This window comes from Nomascus leucogenys, chromosome 7b, assembly GCF_006542625.1.
Source record: "Nomascus leucogenys isolate Asia chromosome 7b, Asia_NLE_v1, whole genome shotgun sequence".
NCBI lineage: Eukaryota > Metazoa > Chordata > Mammalia > Primates > Hylobatidae > Nomascus > Nomascus leucogenys.
Genome location: NC_044387.1, coordinates 46,430,845 through 46,450,293, shown reverse-complemented (window position 1 = coordinate 46,450,293; position 19,449 = coordinate 46,430,845). Strand labels below are relative to the sequence as shown.

The following is a 19,449-nucleotide window of genomic DNA, read 5'->3' as shown; positions in this document are numbered from 1 at the left end:
CACAGAAATACAATCTACCATCAGAGAATACTACAAACACCTCTATGCAAATAAACTAGAAAATCTAGAAGAAATGGATAAATTCCTCGACAAATACACCCTCCCAAGACTAAACCAGGAAGAAGTTGAATCTCTGAATAGACCAATAACAGGTTCTGAAATTGTGGCAATAATCAATAGCTTACCAACCAAAAAGAGTCCAGGACCTGATGGATTCACAGCCGAATTCTACCAGAGGTACAAGGAGGAACTGGTACCATTCCTTCTGAAACTATTCCAATCGATAGAAAAAGAGGGAATCCTCCCTAACACATTTTATGAAGCCAGCATCGTCCTGATACCAAAACCTGGCAGAGACATAACCAAAAAAGAGAATTTCAGACCAATATCCTTGATGAACATTGATGCAAAAATCCTCAATAAAATACTGGCAAACCGAATCCAGCAGCACATCAAAAAGCTTATCCACCATGATCAAGTGGGCTTCATCCCTGGGATGCAAGGCTGGTTCAACATACGCAAATCAATAAATGTAATCCAACATATAAACAGAACCAAAGACAAAAACCACATGATTATCTCAATAGATGCAGAAAAGGCCTTTGACAAAATTCAACAACCCTTCATGCTAAAAACTCTCAATAAATTAGGTATTGATGGGACGTATCTCAAAATAATAAGAGCTATCTACGACAAACCCACAGCCAATATCATACTGAATGGGCAAAAACTGGAAGCATTCCCTCTGAAAACTGGCACAAGACAGGGATGCCCTCTCTCACCGCTCCTGTTCAACATAGTGCTGGAAGTTCTGGCCAGAGCAATCAGGCAGGAGAAGGAAATAAAAGGTATTCAATTAGGAAAAGAGGAAGTCAAATTGTCCCTGTTTGCAGATGACATGATTGTATATCTAGAAAACCCCATTGTCTCAGCCCAAAATCTCCTTAAGCTGATTAGCAACTTCAGCGAAGTCTCAGGATACAAAATTAATGTACAAAAATCACAAGCATTCTTGTACACCAATAACAGACAAACAGAGAGCCAAATCATGAGTGAACTCCCATTCATAATTGCTTCAAAGAGAATAAAATACCTAGGAATCCAACTTACAAGGGATGGGAAGGACCTCTTCAAGGAGAACTACAAACCACTGCTCAATGAAATAAAAGAGGATACAAACAAATGGAAGAACATTCCATGCTCATGGGTTGGAAGAATCAATATCGTGAAAATGGCCATACTGCCCAAGGTAATTTATAGATTCAATGCCATCCCCATCAAGCTACCAATGACTTTCTTCACAGAATGGGAAAAAACTACTTTAAAGTTCATATGGAACCAAAAAAGAGCCCGCATCGCCAAGTCAATCCTAAGCCAAAAGAACAAAGCTGGAGGCATCACGCTACCTGACTTTAAACTATACTACAAGGCTACAGTAACCAAAACAGCATGGTACTGGTACCACAACAGAGACATAGATCAATGGAACAGAACAGAGCCCTCAGAAATGATGCCGCATAGCTACAACTATCTGATCTTTGACAAACCTGACAAAAACAAGAAATGGGGAAAGGATTCCCTATTTAATAAATGGTGCTGGGAAAACTGGCTAGCCATATGTAGAAAGCTGCAACTGGATCCCTTCCTTACACCTTATACAAAAATTAATTCAAGATGGATTAAAGACTTATATGTTAGACCTAAAACCATTAAAATCCTACAAGAAAACCTAGGCAATACCATTCAGGACATAGGCGTGGGCAAGGACTTCATGTCTAAAACACCAAAAGCAATGGCAACAAAAGCCAAAATTGACAAATGGGATCTCATTAAACTAAAGAGCTTCTGCACAGCAAAAGAAACTATCATCAGAATAAACAGGCAACCTACAGAATGGGAGAAAATTTTTGCAACCTACTCATCTGACAAAGGGCTAATATCCAGAATCTATAATGAACTCAAACAAATTTACAAGAAAAAAACAAACAACCCCATCAAAAAGTGGGCAGAGGACATGAACAGACACTTCTCAAAAGAAGACATTTATGCAGCCAGAAAACACATGAAGAAATGCTCATCATCACTGGCCATCAGAGAAATGCAAATCAAAACCACAGTGAGATACCATCTCACACCAGTTAGAATGGCCATCATTAAAAAATCAGGAAACAACAGGTGCTGGAGAGGATGTGGAGAAATAGGAACACTTTTACACTGTTGGTGGGACTGTAAACTAGTTCAACCATTGTGGAAGTCAGTGTGGCGATTCCTCAGGGATCTCGAACTAGAAATACCATTTGACCCAGCCATCCCATTACTGGGTATATACCCAAAGGACTATAAATCATGCTGCTATAAAGACACATGCACACGTATGTTTATTGCGGCACTATTCACAATAGCAAAGAGTTGGAACCAACCCAAATGTCCAACAACGATAGACTGGATTAAGAAAATGTGGCACATATACACCATGGAATACTATGCAGCCATAAAGAATGATGAGTTCGTGTCCTTTGTAGGGACATGGATGAAACTGGAAAACATCATTCTCAGTAAACTATCGCAAGGACAAAAAACCAAACACCGCATGTTCTCACTCATAGGTGGGAATTGAACAATGAGAACTCATGGACACAGGAAGGGGAACATCACACTCCGGGGACTGTTGTGGGGTTGGGGGAGGGGGGAGGGACAGCATTAGGAGATACACCTAATGCTAAATGACGAGTTAATGGGTGCAGGAAATCAACATGGCACATGGATACATATGTAACAAACCTGCACATTGTGCACATGTACCCTAAAACCCTAAAGTATAATAAAAAAAAAAAAAAAAAAAAAAAATGGCTTTTTTTTTTCTTTTAAAGAGACAGGGTCTCACCTTGTCGCCCAGGCACTGGTGTGCAGCAGTGCGATCACAGCCTGCTTACGCCTTGACCTCCTGGGCTCAAGTGATCCTCCCAGCTCAGCCTCCCAAAGTGCTGGGACCACAGGCACACACCACGCCCAGCCCTCAGTGGTTTTGATGGATGAGTGTATCCCCAGACCCTCCAAAGGGGAGGACAGTGCCTTATCTCTCTCCTTCTTCCACCAAGAAGGCCGCAACTGGCCTTTTAACCTTGATCCAAGCGAGGCTGAAAAGCAAACAGGGCGTTCATCTTCATCCTTTATAGCCACATAGCCACATCTCCTGCCCACAAGCAGATTCCACCACCCCTCGCACCCTAAGGCCCAGCCTCATCAGCCGCAGTATCTTCACCTGGCCTTTCACACTGAAGCAGAAGGGGTGACAGTTTACTTTCAGCTGCATGGTCTCCATCATACCCGTAGACCCAACAGCCGAGATTCCCCTCCGACCCTTCTCCTCAGCTCACTGCCCCACTAGCCATTCTGCATGTTCAAACAGTGCAGGAGCAACATGGAAGATATAACCAAAGGCTCAAGCTGGATTGTAGAGATGAAAACTACAATACAGAAGATGAAAAATACACTGGACGGGATTAATGGCAGGTCAGATGTTGCAGAATCTTTTATTGGTGGGTTTGAAAACATAGGAATAGAAACTATCCAAAATGAAACGCAGAGTGAGAAATGTTTCTAATGAAAAGAGCATCAGTAGGTTCTGGGGAAGCTTCATGAAGCCTAATATACATGGAATTAAAAGTCCCCACATGTCAGGGGAAGAGGGAGGGACAGAACAATTATTTGATAAAATAATGGTCAAAAAATTTCACAACTTCACAAAAACTAAAAATTCATAGAACCAAGAAGTTCAACAAACTCTGGCAAAACAAATAATAATAACACAACAACATCAAGGCACACCATAAGTAAAAACCATTGCTCAAGGCCAATGAAAAGAGAAAATCCTAAAAGCAACCAAGACACACTACAGGGAAACTAAGATAAAAATAGTAGCGGATTTCTCACTGGAAACAATGCAAGCCAGAAGTCAGAGGGGCAAAATTTTTAAAGTACTGAAAAAAAAAAGGGGGGGGGGGCCAGGCATGGTGGCTCACGCCTGTAATCCCAGCACTTTGGGAGGCCAAGGCGGGCAGATCACAAGGTCTGGAGATCGAGACCATCCTGGCTAACATAGTGAAACCCCGTCTCTACTAAAATCACAAAAAAATTAGCCGGGCATGGTGGCATGCGCCTATAGTCCCAGCTACTCAGGAGGCTGAGGCCGGAGAATGGCACGAACCCAGGAGACAGAGCTTGCAGTGAGCCAAGATCGCGCCACTGCACTCCAGCCTGGGTGACAGAACAAGACTCCATCTCAAAAAAAAAAAAAAAAAAAAAAAACAACAACAACAAAAGAAGGCAAAATAAAGATGTTTTCAGACATACAAAAGCTGAAAGAATTCATTACCCCTAGAGCCATATTACAAGAAATGCTAAAGGATGCCCTTAAGGTAGAAGAAATATACCAGATGGAAATGTGGATCCTCACAAAGGAATGAAGAGCACAGAAATACATGGGTAAGTATGTGAGATTTTCTCACACGACTTAAGTATATTTTAAACAAATATAATAATGATGTATTGTGGATTTATAACATGTAACAGTAAACACATGATACAATAACATAGAATGAAGGTTAGGAGGTGGAATAGATGTATGCTCTTTTAAGAGTAGACTGGCAAGTTAAGGTACATGCCATAAACCCTAAAGCAACTCAAAATAAATCAAAGACCTAACTGTAAGAGCTTGAACTATAAAACGCTTAGAAGAAAACACAGGTGTAAATCTTTGTGACCTTGGATTTCTTAGCTATGATACCAAAATCATAAGCAACAAAGGAAAAAAATAGATAAATTGGACTTCACCAAAATTTAAAACTTTTGTGGCACAAAGGATACCATTAAGAAAATGCAAAGAGGCCAGGCACGGTGGCTCATGCCTGTAATACCAGCACTCTGGGAGGCCAAGGTGGGCGGATCACCTGAGGTCAAGAGTTCAAGACCAGCCTGGCCAACATGGTGAAACCCCATCTCTACAACAAGTACAAAAATTAGTCGGGTATAGTGGTGTGTGTCTGTGGTCCCAGCTACTCGGGAGGCTGAGGCAGGAGAATCACTTGAGCCCGGGAGGCACAGGTTGCAGTGAGCCAAGATCACATCACTGCACTCCAGCCAGGGTGACAGAGCGAGACTCCATCTCAAAAAACAAAACAACGGTGGCTCACACCTGTTAATCCCAACCCTTTGGAAGGCCAAGGTGGGCGGATCACTTGAGAGGTCAAGAGTTCGAGACCAGCCTGGCCAGTATGGTGAAACCCCGTCTCTACTAAAAATACAAAAAATTAGCTGGATGTGGTGGTGCACACCTGTAATCCCAGCTACTTGGGAGGCTGAGGTGGGAGAATTGCTTGAGCCCGAGAGGCGGAGGTTGCAGTGAGCCGAGATGTTGCCACTGCACCCCAGCCTGGGCAACAGAGTCAGACCCTGTCTTCAAACAAACAAAAACAGCTGAAATGTCCAGAACAGACACATTCATGGATACAGGAAGTAGATTAATGGTTGCCAGGGGCTGGGGAGAGGTGGGAAGAGACTGACTGCTAATGGGTACAGGGTATTTTGGGGAGAAACTAAAATGTTCTTGAATAACACAGGTTTGAACTGCACAGGTCCGCTCATACATGGATTTTTTTTTTAATTGTTAAACATACATTTAAAAACACAAATTTTGGCCGGGCGCAGTGGCTCACTCCTGTAATCCCAGCTGTGATTGGGAGGCTGAGGTGGGCGGATCACCTGAGGTCAGGAGTTCGAGACTAGCCTGGCCAACATGGTGAAACCCCGTCTCTACTAAAAATACAAAAATTAGCTGGGCGTGGTGGCAGGCACCTGTAATCCCAGCTACTCGGGAGGCTGAGGCAAGAGAACTGCTTGAATCCAGGAGGCAGAGATTGCAGTGAGCTGAGATTGTGCCATTGCACTCCGGCCTGGGTGACAAGAGCAAAACTTGGTCTCAAAAAAATATATATGTTATCTCTCCATATCAGCAAGTTCCAAATCTGTAACCAAACTCGGACTGGAAATACAGTACTCAGCTGGGCGTGGTGGCTCATGCCTGTAATCCAGCACTTTGGGAGGCTGAGGCAGATGGATCACTCGAGCTCAAGAATTCAAGACCAGCCTGGGCAACATAGCGAAACCCCATCTCCACCAAAAAATACAAAAAGTAGCTGGGCATGGTGGTGCCTGTGGTCCCAGCCACTTGGGAGGCTGAGGTGGGAAAATCGCTTGAACCCGGGAGGTGGAGGTTGCAGTGAGCCGAGATTGCGCCATTTACTGCAGCCTGGGCAACACAGTGAGACCTTGTCTCAAAAAAAAAAAGAAAGAAAAGAAAGAAAAAGAAAAAAACAGTATTCACAGGATGCAAAACTATATATACAGAGGGCTGACTCTGCATCCGTGGGTGCTGCAGGGCCGACTGCCTGACTCTAGTATGCACGAATTTCGGTGTCCATGGATTTTGGTAACAGCAGGGGGTCCTGAAACCAATCGTCCTCGGGTACCGAGGGACAAACGCATACGTAATGTGAGGTATATCTCAATAAAACTATTCTAAAAATATGAAACACTTAGGGACGTATCTGATAAAATATGTGAAAGACGTATACATTGAAAACTACAGGCCAGGCACGGTGGCTCATTCCTGTAATCCCAATGTTTTGGGAGGCCAAGGTGGGAGGATCATTTGAGCCCAGGATTTCGAAACCAGCCTGGGCAACACAAAGAGAGCCTCATCTTTCTTTTTTTTAATTAAAAAAACTTGAATAAAAAAGAAACTACAAAATGCTGCTAAAAGAAATGAAAAAACACCTAAATAAGAGATATACCACACGACCCAGCTGGTCCATTTTTAGGCACTTACCCAAAATAATTTGAAACATATATCCACACAAACACACAGACAGATGTTCACAGCAGTATTGTCCACAATGGCCAAAAGGTGGAAACAATTCAAGTGTCCAGCTACAGGGGAACACGTACACGAAATGGCACAGCCATAAATAGAACACTACTCAGCAATGAAAAGCAAGAAACCATCGACACTCGCGCCAACAAAGATGAGTCTCAAGGTCATTACCCTGAGTGAAAGAAGCCAGAAGAGGAAGATGACATACAGCAGCATTCCGTTTATACGCAATTATAGAAAATGCAAACTATAGTGACAGACAGCACATGCCTGGTTGCCTGGGATGCAGAGCAGGGGAAGCCGGAAGGGATTGCCAAGGTTTCAGAAAATGTTGGGGTGTTATGGGCTGAGCCATATCCCCTCAAAATCCCTGTGTGGAAGCCCTAAACCCTAGCACTTCAGAATGTGACTGTATTTAGACACAGGGTCTTCAAAAAGGTAATTAAGTTGGCTGGAGGCGGTGACTCATGCCTGTAATCCCAGCACTTTGGGAGGCCGAGGCAGGCGGATCACTTGAGGCCAGAAGTTCGAGACCAGCTTGACCAACATGGTGAAACCCCATGTCTACTGAAATACAAAAATTAGCCAAGTGTGGTGGCAGGTGCCTGTAGTCCGAGCTACTTGGGAGGCTGAGACAGGAGAACGGTGTGAACCCGGGAGGCAGAGGTTGCACTGAGCCGAGATCGCACCACTGCACTCCAGCCTGGGCAACAGAGTGAGACTCTGTCTCAAAAAAAAAAAAAAAAAAAATGAGGCCATATACAGGTACAGTGGCCACGCTTGTAATAGCATTTTGGGAGGCTAAGGCAGGAGGATGGCTTGAACCCAGGAGTTTGAGGTTGCAGTGAGCTGAGATCACGACACTGCACTCCAGCCTGGGACGCAGAACAAGACTCTGTCTCCAATAAAAAGCCAACAAAATAAGAGGGCATCCACCTGATCCATTAGGACGGATATAGGTAGAGATTAGGACATAGACATGCACAGAGGGACAACGACTGCCATCTACAGCCCAAGGGACAGGTCTCAGAAGAAACCAGCCCTGCCCGCATCTTGATGATTTCTAGCCTCCAGAACTGAGAGACAATAAGCATGTATTGTTTCAGCCGCCCAGTCTGTTATGGCAGTCTGTTTATTATGGCAGCCCCGGCGGACTAACGGGGTGGAGGACACACTCGCCAGTCTTGACTGCAGTACTGGCTGCACGGACACATGCACATGTCAAGAATGATCAGATTGCCCATTTTAATAGGTACAGTTCATCTCAAAAAAGGCGCAAAACCACGTCATCCTCTGCAGGGAAATGCCGCTCTCATGAAAGGTGGAGACATACCCAGGAGCTGTCCACATTCCGGATTAAAGGGGACTCAGTCTCTGCAGCTGGTCACTCCCAGCATGGGAGTGAACACACAGCCCACGTGCCCGGTCTGCTAAAAGGAACAGCACCAGGCCTCGTGGCTCCCTGTGCCATCCGTTTCTGGGAGTGGTTCTTAGAGTACAGTGTGGCACTGATCCTGGGTGCCTCTGCTGATCCCCAATAGGCCAGGAGACTTCCCAGGTTCCTACACACTCCCCGGCCCCCATGGAGCAAGAGTAGTGGATTTCTTTTACACCATGTATACTTCTAAAGCCCAATACTGGACATCAGAGAAGCACAACTTCAGGGCCAAAGTGCCCAGTTAACTCCCTCTCATTTCAGCCCCACCTCCCTCTCATCCCCTCCCCTCCCCATTCACCACACCTGCCCCCTTATCATTGTTTAGACATGGCCAGAGCAGACCAGGAACTCCTACAGCAGGGCACAGACTCCAGCAAAGTGCTGGTGGCCTGTGCATCACGTGGGTTAGTAGATAACTGCAAGGTGTCGTCTCTGGACACCTCTGGGTCCAGCCCGTTTGCCCAACATCTTTACTCAATGGGTGCTAGGCCAAGTACAAGACTCAGCCAGCAGAACTGACCATGAGCCCTGGGGGAAGGCGCCAGCACTAAGAACAAGGACAGGGACAGGCAGGAGGGTGCAGCTCCAGCCTCGCAGCTAGCCGGGCAGGTGCAGAGAGCAGGCAGGCAGGGTGACAGCCACATTAAGGCGAAGGAGAGGACTGTCCAGAAGCATGTGAAGGAAAGTGGGGAGCCCGCGGAGGGTGTGAGTGGTGGGAGCTGAGACTAGTCGGATTGGGGCTGTCACTATGAGTAAAGCGGAAGAGCTGAAGGGCTGGAGCTGAGGAAGACTTCAGCCACGAAGTGCCACCGTGGCTGCTGGGTACAGCAGACAGCTGGAGAGTGGCAGGGAATGGGCCACAACACAGAGGCCACTGGGGTGACCCCAGCAGGGAGGCGGCGCATTTTGCTCATGGACATTTTCTGGACAGCACCACCTTCTCTAGGGGCCCTAAAAGCCTCGAGGCCTTGCCACGAAGGATACAGAATACATACCCTCCTTGGCACAAGCCAGGCCGCCAGATCCCCCGCCGATCACCAGGAGATCATAGTCCCGTTGACCTGCTGAGAGAAGGGATGAGAGGTGGGAAGGAATGTCTGTCTGGTTAAACGTGGTGCAAGATCTATTTTATCAGGATTGGAGACTCCATTCTGTGATGGTCAGGGGTGACAAGACACCACACATCAGAGCAGAAAGAGTGACTCGATACACAGTCTGTGCAAATCCAGAGACCAAGCCATATGGTGGTGAGGTTGGCCGTGGGTGTGTGTGATCATCTTTGCAAATCACACGCACACCACTCTGAACTCAAACTTCACCCAGTGTTCTCAGCCAGACAAAGAACCAACATATTTTCTTTTTTATTCTATTTATTTTTGAGACAGGATCTCACTCTGTCACTCAGAAGATTGTAGTCCACTGCCCTGCTTGGGGGAAGGGATGAAAGGTGAGAAGGAATACAGTCAGCACAGGGCTGGGACATAGACCCGGAAGGGCCCCAACGACAGGGGCACAGTGGCACAATCACAGCTCACTGCAGCCTCTACCTCTTGGGCTCAAGTGATCCTCTAGCATCAGCCTCCAGAATAGCTGGGACTACAGGCACCGACCACCACGTCCAGCTAAATTTTTTTGTTTTGTAGAGATGGGGTCTGGCTATGTTGCCCAGGCTGGTCTCAAACACCTGGCCTCAAGCAATCCTCCCACCTTGGCCTCCCAAGGTGCTAGAATTACAAGCATGAGCCAGCAAGGTGGACTAAAACATTCTCCTCAAGTCCACGTGCCTTTCAGTTGTGAAGGCTGCCCTCCATCACAAGTGAGCAAGAATAAAAGCACAGGCCGGGCACGGTGGCTCACGCCTGTAATCCCAGCACTTTTTGGAGGCCAAGGCAGGCAGATCACGAGGTTAGGAGATAGAGACCATTCTGGCTAACCCAGTGAAACCCCGTCTCTACTAAAAATACAAAAAAATTAGCCGGGCGCGGTGGCAGGCGCCTGTAGTCCCAGCTACTCGGGAGGCTGAGGCAGGAGAATGGCGTGAACCCAGGAGGCGGAGCTTGCAGTGAGCGGAGACCACGCCACTGCACTCCAGCCTGGGAGACAGAGCGAGACTCCATCTCAAAAAATAATAATAATAATAATAAAAGCACAAGCAGCCCCTGTCCCTCATAGCTGGCCAGTGCACACAGCCAGGGTCTCGGTGTGCCCGGCTGCAGTCACCTAGGAGGGAAGCCACCCTGGGCACAGGGAGAGCTGCCTGGGCTCAGGTTTCATCCCTGGAATTCCTTCTGGGCTGGTTGTGGTGTCGCCTCACCTTGGTCCTCCGTGGTGGCTCACTGCACATAGTGCCACTCTCAGCCTTTTTAGCCTGCAAAAGGTGTCATCTGTGTCTACTCTGCAAGCTACTGGCGAGGAAGGGAGGCAAGGGGCAGCCAAAAAAGGGAGGGATGGAGAAGAAGGGAGTGGAGGGAGGAAGTAGAGAGGGGAAGTACACTGAACTAGGCCTGAGGTCCAGGACACCCAGCACCAGGCACCAGCCAACTCCCTGCTGAAGGAAGGAAGAAATAATAGAAAGTCATCAGTCTGCTGGGGTGAGGGCAGGGTGGGGACTGATGACAAGACTCTGGGGTATAAAACAAGTAGTGCCCTCAGCCCCTTTGCAGATACGAGCCTGCCCAGATGAGAAGCACCACCCTCCCAGAGCATCTGGAGCCGGTCGCTGCTTCAGACAAGGCTAAGAGGTTCCATGATCAGAGCAGGGTCTGTCATACAAGGCTGGGCAACCTGCCCAACACCTGCATCAGAGCCTAGCGTCTGCCATGAGAAGGCTGCACCTATCTTTGCAGCCACCGCCACCTTCCTAGGCAGGCAATGCTGCAGAGAATGTACTTGGAGTGTCATGTCTCTCCACACCCTGGCTCTGCAGATGCCCCACAGACAGGTCTAGAACCTGTACTCCTAAAGGATACAAGAGCTGGAGCCTAGAGGAGCCCTGGCTCACAGCTGAGAAAGCTTGGGAAGCTGCATCCAGGCACTCAGGCCATGGCCGGCAGCCAGCCTGCCCCACAACCAAACCCACCCACTGTTTCACCTGGCAGCCAGCATCTGAGTGCACGTGAGATGTGTGCGCACCTGCGGGAACTGACAGAGCCACAACTCGGTTCCAGCAGCCAGTCCAAAGCACACTCAATTCCTAATTCAACTCAAGGGCTCTGGAAAGGCCTAAACTGTTGTAAATTATTCTAATGGCTTTAATATAAGTCTAGAGAACCAAGGACTGCTGGTCAGGGAGAAAATGCCACCAGGTCCCCCGGGGAGCATGAACCTGCTGATGGAGAAGCATCTCTCTCCTCCAGCTGCCTGGTAGCCGGAGACTTTGCTCAGAACGTCCCTGCCTTCCGTGGCAGGTGCCTGTCCTTCTTGTTACCATAGCAGGGCCCTCGTTAGGTCATCCTGCCCTGCAGCCTCGCACTGTGCCCCCTCTGTCTGCTATCGGGCAGGGTGAGCAGCTGTCTGTATGGATGTGCTTATCTTGGGCAGCTTGCTCGCCCCCTGTACACACCCAGGAGCCCTCTCGGGCTGATAAACACTGGCATAGGGCAGTCGGTTGCAAGCATAGGAAATCTGCCTTTAAGCACTTGGAAGGGCTTGGGTAGCCTGCTGGGGAGGAAAGACCCCAAAGTACCTCAAAGGTGGGTAGGGCAGATGCTGCTCTGTGGGAGGAAGGGCTGGGTGGCAGGCGTTACCTGGGGACACACCACCTGTGCACTCCAGTGTCCTGGGGAACCTCATAACCTTGCCTTTCACCCACTTTAGCCAGGCATACCCTCTCTGCCCGCAGGGCTTGGCCCCAGCAAGTGTCTGCCTTGCCTCTGCCTTCTGACATATTGTCCATTAATTTTCTGCTCCTCTTTGAACCCACTGCCTGGTACAGGCCAGCAAAGAGCAGGAGCCCAGAGCTCAGAGCAAGGCCCAAGAGAATGCAGCACTGCACCAGTGAGGGCAAGTGGAAGGGTCCCCCAAAATGTGCATCCACAGGCAGGCTGGCCACCTCAGGGTGCCACCTCAGGGGCCCTCCTGTATGGCTGCTCTATCTTGAGCTTTTTCCTGGCAGCAGGTGATGTCATTCTGGCTCCTGTTCAGGGGCTGCATCGCCCACCCGCTCCAAGTCTGGGACAGGTCAGGTCTTCCTACTCTAAAAGGAGAAACTGCAGGGCCCGCAGTCCCAGCTACTGGGGAGGCTGAGGCTGGAGGGTGAGTTGAGCCCAGGAGTTCAAGGCTGCAGTGAGCTATGATAGCACCACTGCACTCCAGCCTGGTTAACAGAGTAAGACTGTCTCAGAAACAAAACAAAACAAAACAAAACAAAACAAAACAAAACCTGCACCCCTGGGCCAGGCACAGTGGCTCACACCTGTGTTGCGGGAAGTCAGGGACCCCGAATGGAGGGACTGGCTGGAGCCACGGCAGAGGAACATAAATTGTGAAGATTTCATTTCAATATGGACATTTATCAATTCCCAAGTAATACTTTCATACCTTTTTCTTTTTTTTTTTTTGAGGCAGAGTCTCTCTCTGTCGCCCAGGCTGGGGTGCAGTGGCACAATCTCAGCTCACTGCAAGCTCCGCCTCCTGGGTTCACACCATTCTCCTGCCTCAACCTCCCGAGTAGCTGGGACTACAGGCGCCCACCACCACACCCTGCTAATTTTTTGTATTTTTAGTAGAGACAGGGTTTCACTGTGTTAGCCAGGATGGTCTTGATCTCCTGACCTTGTGATCCGCCCGCCTCGGCCTCTCAAAGTGCTGGGATTATAGGCGTGAGCCACCGCACCCGGGCCCCCAAGTAATACTTTTATAATTTCTTACGCCTGTCTTTACTTTATCTCTTAATCCTGTTATCTTCGTAAGCTGATAATATACATCACCTCAGGACCACTGTGATAATTGTGTTAACTGTAGAAATTGATTGTAAAACATGTATGTTTGAACAATATGAAATCAGTGCACCTTGAAAAAGAACAGAATAACAGCGATTTTTAGGAAACAAGCGAAGACAACCATAAGGTCTGACTGCCTGCGGGGTCGGGCAAAAACAGCCATATTTTTCTCTTGCAGAGAGCTCATAAATGGACGTGCAAATAGGAGAGAGATCGCTAAATTCTTTTCCTAGCAAGGAATATTACTATTAAGACCCTGGGAAAGGAATGCATTCCTGGGGGGAGGTCTATAAATGGCTGCTCTGGGAGTGTCTGTCTTATTCGGTTGAGATAAGGACTGAAATACACCCTGGTCTCCTGCAGTACCCTTAGGCTTATTAGGGTGGGGAGAAAACTCCGTCCTGGTAAATCTGTGGTCAGACCGGTTCTCTGCTCTTGAACCATGTTTTCTGTTGTTTAAGATGTTTATCAAGACAATATGTGCACAGCTGAACATAGACCCTTATCAGTAGTTCTGATGTTGCCCTTGTCCTTTTTCCTCAGAAGCATGTGATCTTTGTTCTGTCTTTTGCCCTTTGAAGCATGTGATCTTTGTGACCTACTCCCTGTTCGTACACCCCCTCCCCTTTTAAAATCCTTAATAAAAACTTGCTGGTTTTGCGGCTCAGGTGGGCATCACGGTCCTACCAATATGTGATGTCACCCCCAGCAGCCCAGCTGTAAAATTCCTCTTTGTACTCTTTCTCTTTATTTCTCAGCTGGCTGACACTTATGGAAAATAGAAAGAAACTACGTTGAAATATTAGGGACAGGTTCCCCCAATATCTGGTGCCCAACGTGGTTTTCTTTTTCCTAAGTGCATGTGGGAACCCGATTCCCTTTGGTAGGTGCGGAGAAATGTTCATCGGTCCAGTCCACAGAAACGCTTTTGGCTCCCTGATGATTGGTGAGTTGTCTGTGTATTGTCCGGGGTAACTATGGGTCACACGGAGTCTAAACGTTATGCTTATCTCTGCTATATTAAATTCCTGTTAAAACGGGGGAGTTCGGGTTCCCATAGAAAATATGGTCACCCTATTCAGGGCGGTGGAAGATCACTGTCCTTGGTTTCCTGAAAAGGGAACATTAGATGTGGAACTATGGGATCATGTTGGTGCAAAATTCCGAGAACTGGTCCCGACAGGAAATTATGTTCCCGTCACTGTTTGGGGTGATTGGGCCTTGGTACGTGCCATCCTAATGACATACCAATCCCGTGACACCTGCAGTTACCACAATTTTCTGAATCTGGCCACCCTCTACCTCTTCCTCAGCTTTCCTCTCCCACTCGGCCTTCATTATCTGCTCAGCCCCTCCCTTTGCCTACTCCTCCCCCACCTGACAATATTGAGGATTCAATATCTAACTCCGGTGACTTTGGCTTAACGTCACCCCGATGATCTTATTTCTTTTCACGAAAAGCCAACACTGGTAGCTCCTGCGGCCCCAACTCGGACAGCCCAGGACCATATCTATGCTAACTCTTCCCTCTCCAAACCTTTGCAGTCTTTGCCTCCGGAGCCATCCAAACTACAATTTACCTGTAATTCTGCAGGCCCTCCCCTGTCCATCACAACCCCTCACCCTCCTATAATTTCGGTCCCTCAACTGGTCACTTTGCCATCCACTCAACCTGCTTCTCTGTACCCTTCTTCATGCAGGGATGCCCTTGCCACTCTGGTTGCACAGGACTGGGCCAGTAATCACCAGTATGCTTCTGCCTCTTCTGCTCCCCCAATGCCCCTTTCTCACACTCTCATACCAGTCTGACCCCTTCAATCTCAGTTTGCCTTATCTACACATACTTTTCCTGTCACTTCTATGCCAACTCCATCTCATGTGCCTGCTCTTGAAACTTCCATGCAATGCTTATTACGCCAAAACAAACAGGTAGATTAGAGGCGTGGGCTTATTCAGTCATGCTGGAACCTCCTAATGCTCAAGGGGTACAAGCGCGTTGATATATGCCACTCAATCTTACCTTTTTAAAAGAATTCAAGGATGCTTGTACTCAGTATGGTCCCACTTCTCCATATGTTAAAATGGTATTACAGACTCTTTGTACTGAGGTCATTTTGCTTCTTTAGACTGTGACCTTTAGGCAAAAACTGTTCTAACTCCATCGCAGCATTTACAATTCCGTACCTGGTGGTCAGAGGAGGCCCGCCTGCAGGCTCAGCTAAATCGGGCTGAGGGCATTCCAGTTACTCAGGCTCAGCTCACAGGCTCCAATAATTACTCTGATACTACTGCTCATTTAGGCTTTGATGCTCTCACCATGGAACAAGTAACAAAGGTGTGTATGAGAGCTTGGGATAAATTGGCACCCAGGCCAAGCTCCTGTTTCTTTTACTACTGTTAAACAGGGTCACAATGAATTATATCTTGATTTTTTAGCTAAATTACAAGATGCTATTGAAAAATCTGTCTCTGATGAGCGCATTCAAGGTATTCTTCTTCATATGTTAGCTTTTGAAAATGAGAACCATGAGTGTAAAATGGCCATGCGTTCCATCCAACATCAAAATTTACCTGATCACGAGGTGTTGCCTGCATATATTAAAGCTTGTGAAGGCATTGGATCGGAGACCCACAAAGCTATTCTGTGGGCACCGGCCATGAAGCACGGCAACTAAACTGGCTCGACTGATTCTTTTCTTGGAGCCTGCTATAATTGTGGTCACCTTGGTCATACCCCAAAAAACTGCACTGTTAAAAACTTAAAAGCAGCCAAGCCAGCTCAACAAACAAGGCCAAATGCTCCTGCTACTGTTTGCCTGTGTTGTCGTAAAGGTAAACATTGGGCAAGTACTTGCCACTCTAAGTCTGATATAGATGAAAATCCCTTGCCACGGAACCAGGGAAACGGGAAGCAAGGCCAGTCCCAGGCCCCAGTATCAAATGGGACACCTCAGACTCAGACCAATGTTGTGTTTTTGCTTCAAGCAGTCCCAACGCAGCCCCCAGCACAAACAAATTTACCTACAGCCAATCCAGATGGGTCCCAGCCTCTTCTTCTGTCTCAGTACAATGCTCGTCTACCTCCACAGTAGGGGGCGGGGCGGTCGATCTCTGTAGTACCATTCCTCTAAATTTACTACCTAATTCTTTGCCTTTAATTGTCCCCACGGGGGTCACTGGCCCTTTACCTCAAGGTTCGGTGGGCCTGGTGTTAGGCAGGGCATCCACCTCTGCTAAAGGTTTCATAGTTCATACTAGTCTCATTAATTCTGATTCCTCTCATGAGATTAAACTTATGTAAACTTATGGTGTCTGCTAAAGTTCCTGTTTCCATTCCAGCCAGTGAGTCAATTGCTCAATTACTTTTACTACCTAATATTGTTTTAAACAAAGGAGATAAGACATGGGGCCCTGGGATGGGCTCCGGAGGTGAAAAAGCCGCTTATTGGATTAACATAATTTCTAAACAACGGCCTACCTGCACCATACACATTCAAGGAAAAAAGTTGGAGGGACTAGTTGATACTGGGGCTGATGTTTCTATTATTTCCTCTAATTTATGGCCTTCCTCCTGGCTTAAACATCCCGCTAACATGAGACTAGAAGGTGTTGGAAAAGCTGAAGAAGTTCACCAGAGTACATTTATCTTGCCTTGCACTGGCCCTGATGGTCAAAAGGAACAATTCAGCCTTATATCATGCCAATCCCCATTAATCTTCGGGGCAGAGATTTGCTGGCACAATGTGGGGCTGAAATTAATATTCCACATAACTCTTATAGTGCTCCCAGTCAACATATAATGGAAAACATGGGGTTTGTTTCTGGACTCAGTCTCAGTCCAAAATACGAAAAAATTACTAAACCTCTTCAAGTTACTGTAAAAGAAGACAAGGCTGGTTTAAAAGCATAATTTAACTACTCCCCACTCCCAATTATATTCAGCATTGTCTACCTTAAACTTTCTAAATGTTCCTAAAAACAATACTCTGACTGCAGCTGAATGCCATTATACAGGCAAAAAATTCTCCCTAAATGAAGGCAAGCCAGTGTCATGGAAAAACTCCCAAACCAATACCTGGGAACCTGGAACAATCATAACGTGGGGAAGAGGGTACACTTGTGTTTCACCAGGAGATCATCAATCCCCTGTCTGGGTGCCCACTAGGAGACTTAAACTTCATGTGAATACTGACAATAAAAACCACAAGGAAGAGACATTCGCGTCAGAGACCGCCCTCACACCTGGTGAGATCTGTGCTGACTCCTCAGAAACTGGCACACCAAATCAAAATGGGTCTGTTCAATCTTCCCTAATGGCAAGGTAAACCCCTCTAACTAATCCCACTTCTCCTAATTATCTTTCTTTTTCTCCTTACGAACCTAAAAATCTCACCATTTCTATTAGCCTGAAAATAACATCCCTCTGTCCTTCTCTTCCTCCTTCAGCACTGGATCTCGCTTACAACAGGTTTTATTTAATAATTATCTTCTTTATACTTTCTCTCTCACCAGTTTCCCCTTAAACTGATTTACCTGCTACACGAAATTATTCTTATTGGGCTTATGTGCCTTTTCCTCCACTTATTCGACCTCTCACCTGGATGGATGCTCCTGCAGAAATCTATACTAACGATAGTGTGTGGATGCCTGGAGCTACAGATGACCATTGCCCCGCTCAACCAGGAAAAGGCACTGCATTTAATGTTACCATGGGTTATAAATACCCTCCTCTGTGCCTCGGACATGCACCTGGTTGTATCCATCTAGAAGCTCACGTCTGGGCTGCTTGTCTTCCAGAGAGATTAGCTATAGGGAAACGGGGACATTTGGTCTCCACTCTCCCTTTCTCCTTTAAGACAAATAAAAAGGGAAGTAATAGGAGATACCCCATACTTTCAATATAAACCTGTAGGAAAACCATGTCCTAAAAATTTTGAGGGCCCATCTAAAACTTTAATTTGGGAATGATTGTGTTAACTCACATGCAGTAGTATTCAAAAATGACTAGGTTGGGCGCAGTGGCTCATGCCTGTAATCCCAGCACTTTGGGAGGCCAAGGCAGGTGGGATCATGAGGTCAGGAGATCGAGACCATCCTGGCTAACATAGTGAAATCCCGTCTCTACTAAAAATACAAAAAAAATTAGCCAGGCGTGGTGGCGGATGCCTGTAGTCCCAGCTACTCGGGAGGCTGAGGCAGGAGAATGGCATGAACTCGGGAGGTGAAGCTTGCAGTTAGCCGAGATCACACCACTGCACTCCAGCCTGGGCGACAGAGCGAGACTCTGTCTCAAAAAAAAAAAAGACTCATATGGTTTAATAACACACCGGGCACCAAAGGGCTATTTAAAAAACAATTGCTCCTCTGGCATAAGGGAATGCCTGGAGGCTGCTTATTTTATTTCTTACTGGGAGGACCAGGCTCATCATCCTATTTTGCATAGAAGGTTCAGCTTGTTCTTTCCCTTAAAACGGGAAGATAAGGGCATCACCCCCCGAGTAAGGGTTCCAGGTCTCAGCAAGGCCACGAGGTGGTGACTGCCTCCCAGAACTCTGTTGGGCCACCCTCCGTCCTGGAGATCCCCAAAACCTCCATAGCAACAGCTCTGCCCATTCACACACACAGTCAGGGCATTACCCTCCCCTTGCTCTGTGCAGCCTCTAACCTCTAGAGTCTAGGGGTCTGGGGAGAAGTTGGGAAGTCTGGCCAGTGGGGCCAGTGCCTGGTGACTTCGGGAGGTGGGATATCATCATCTTCTGAACTGTAGTTGTTACTGGGACACCAGCTCCGGGAGACCACAGGTGCAGCCAGCACAGCAGGACCTCAGACAAGGCACCCAGCCTCAGTTTCCCCATCTGGGAAGGGGGCTACCTGCATCATGCCCGAGGTCTCATGTGATATTCCCCATTCTGAGCCCAGAATACCTAGAACTTTGGAAATTGGCTATTGCCATGTCTGGACTGTGAGCATGGGAAGGGGAAACTTTTCTGTCTGTTGTCCCCACTACCGCCCCTCACATGCGTGATTCTGAACCCCATGATAAATCCCCTTTGAACATTTTTCCTCTTTTTGATGCCGATCCCCTTTTATGGGACTCCACTAGGACGGGTGCATTTAACCTTCCTGAGCTTGCCCACCTG

The 19,449-nt window shown here is 47.3% G+C and overlaps 1 protein-coding gene across 5 annotated transcripts in view; it reads right to left on the bottom strand.

Annotated features, from left to right (window-relative positions):
- TXNRD2 (thioredoxin reductase 2) overlaps window positions 1–19,449 on the bottom strand; it is a 72,684-nt gene that overhangs the window by 52,124 nt on the left and 1,111 nt on the right. For 4 of the 5 annotated variants that reach the window (XM_030815829.1, XM_030815828.1, XM_003280362.4 and 1 more), the window contains exon 2: window positions 9,365–9,433. In XM_030815829.1, the coding sequence (XP_030671689.1) occupies window positions 9,365–9,433 (69 nt within the window). The remainder of the gene's footprint in view (window positions 1–9,364; window positions 9,434–19,449) is intronic. The other variant, XM_012508148.2, reaches the window with a different exon arrangement.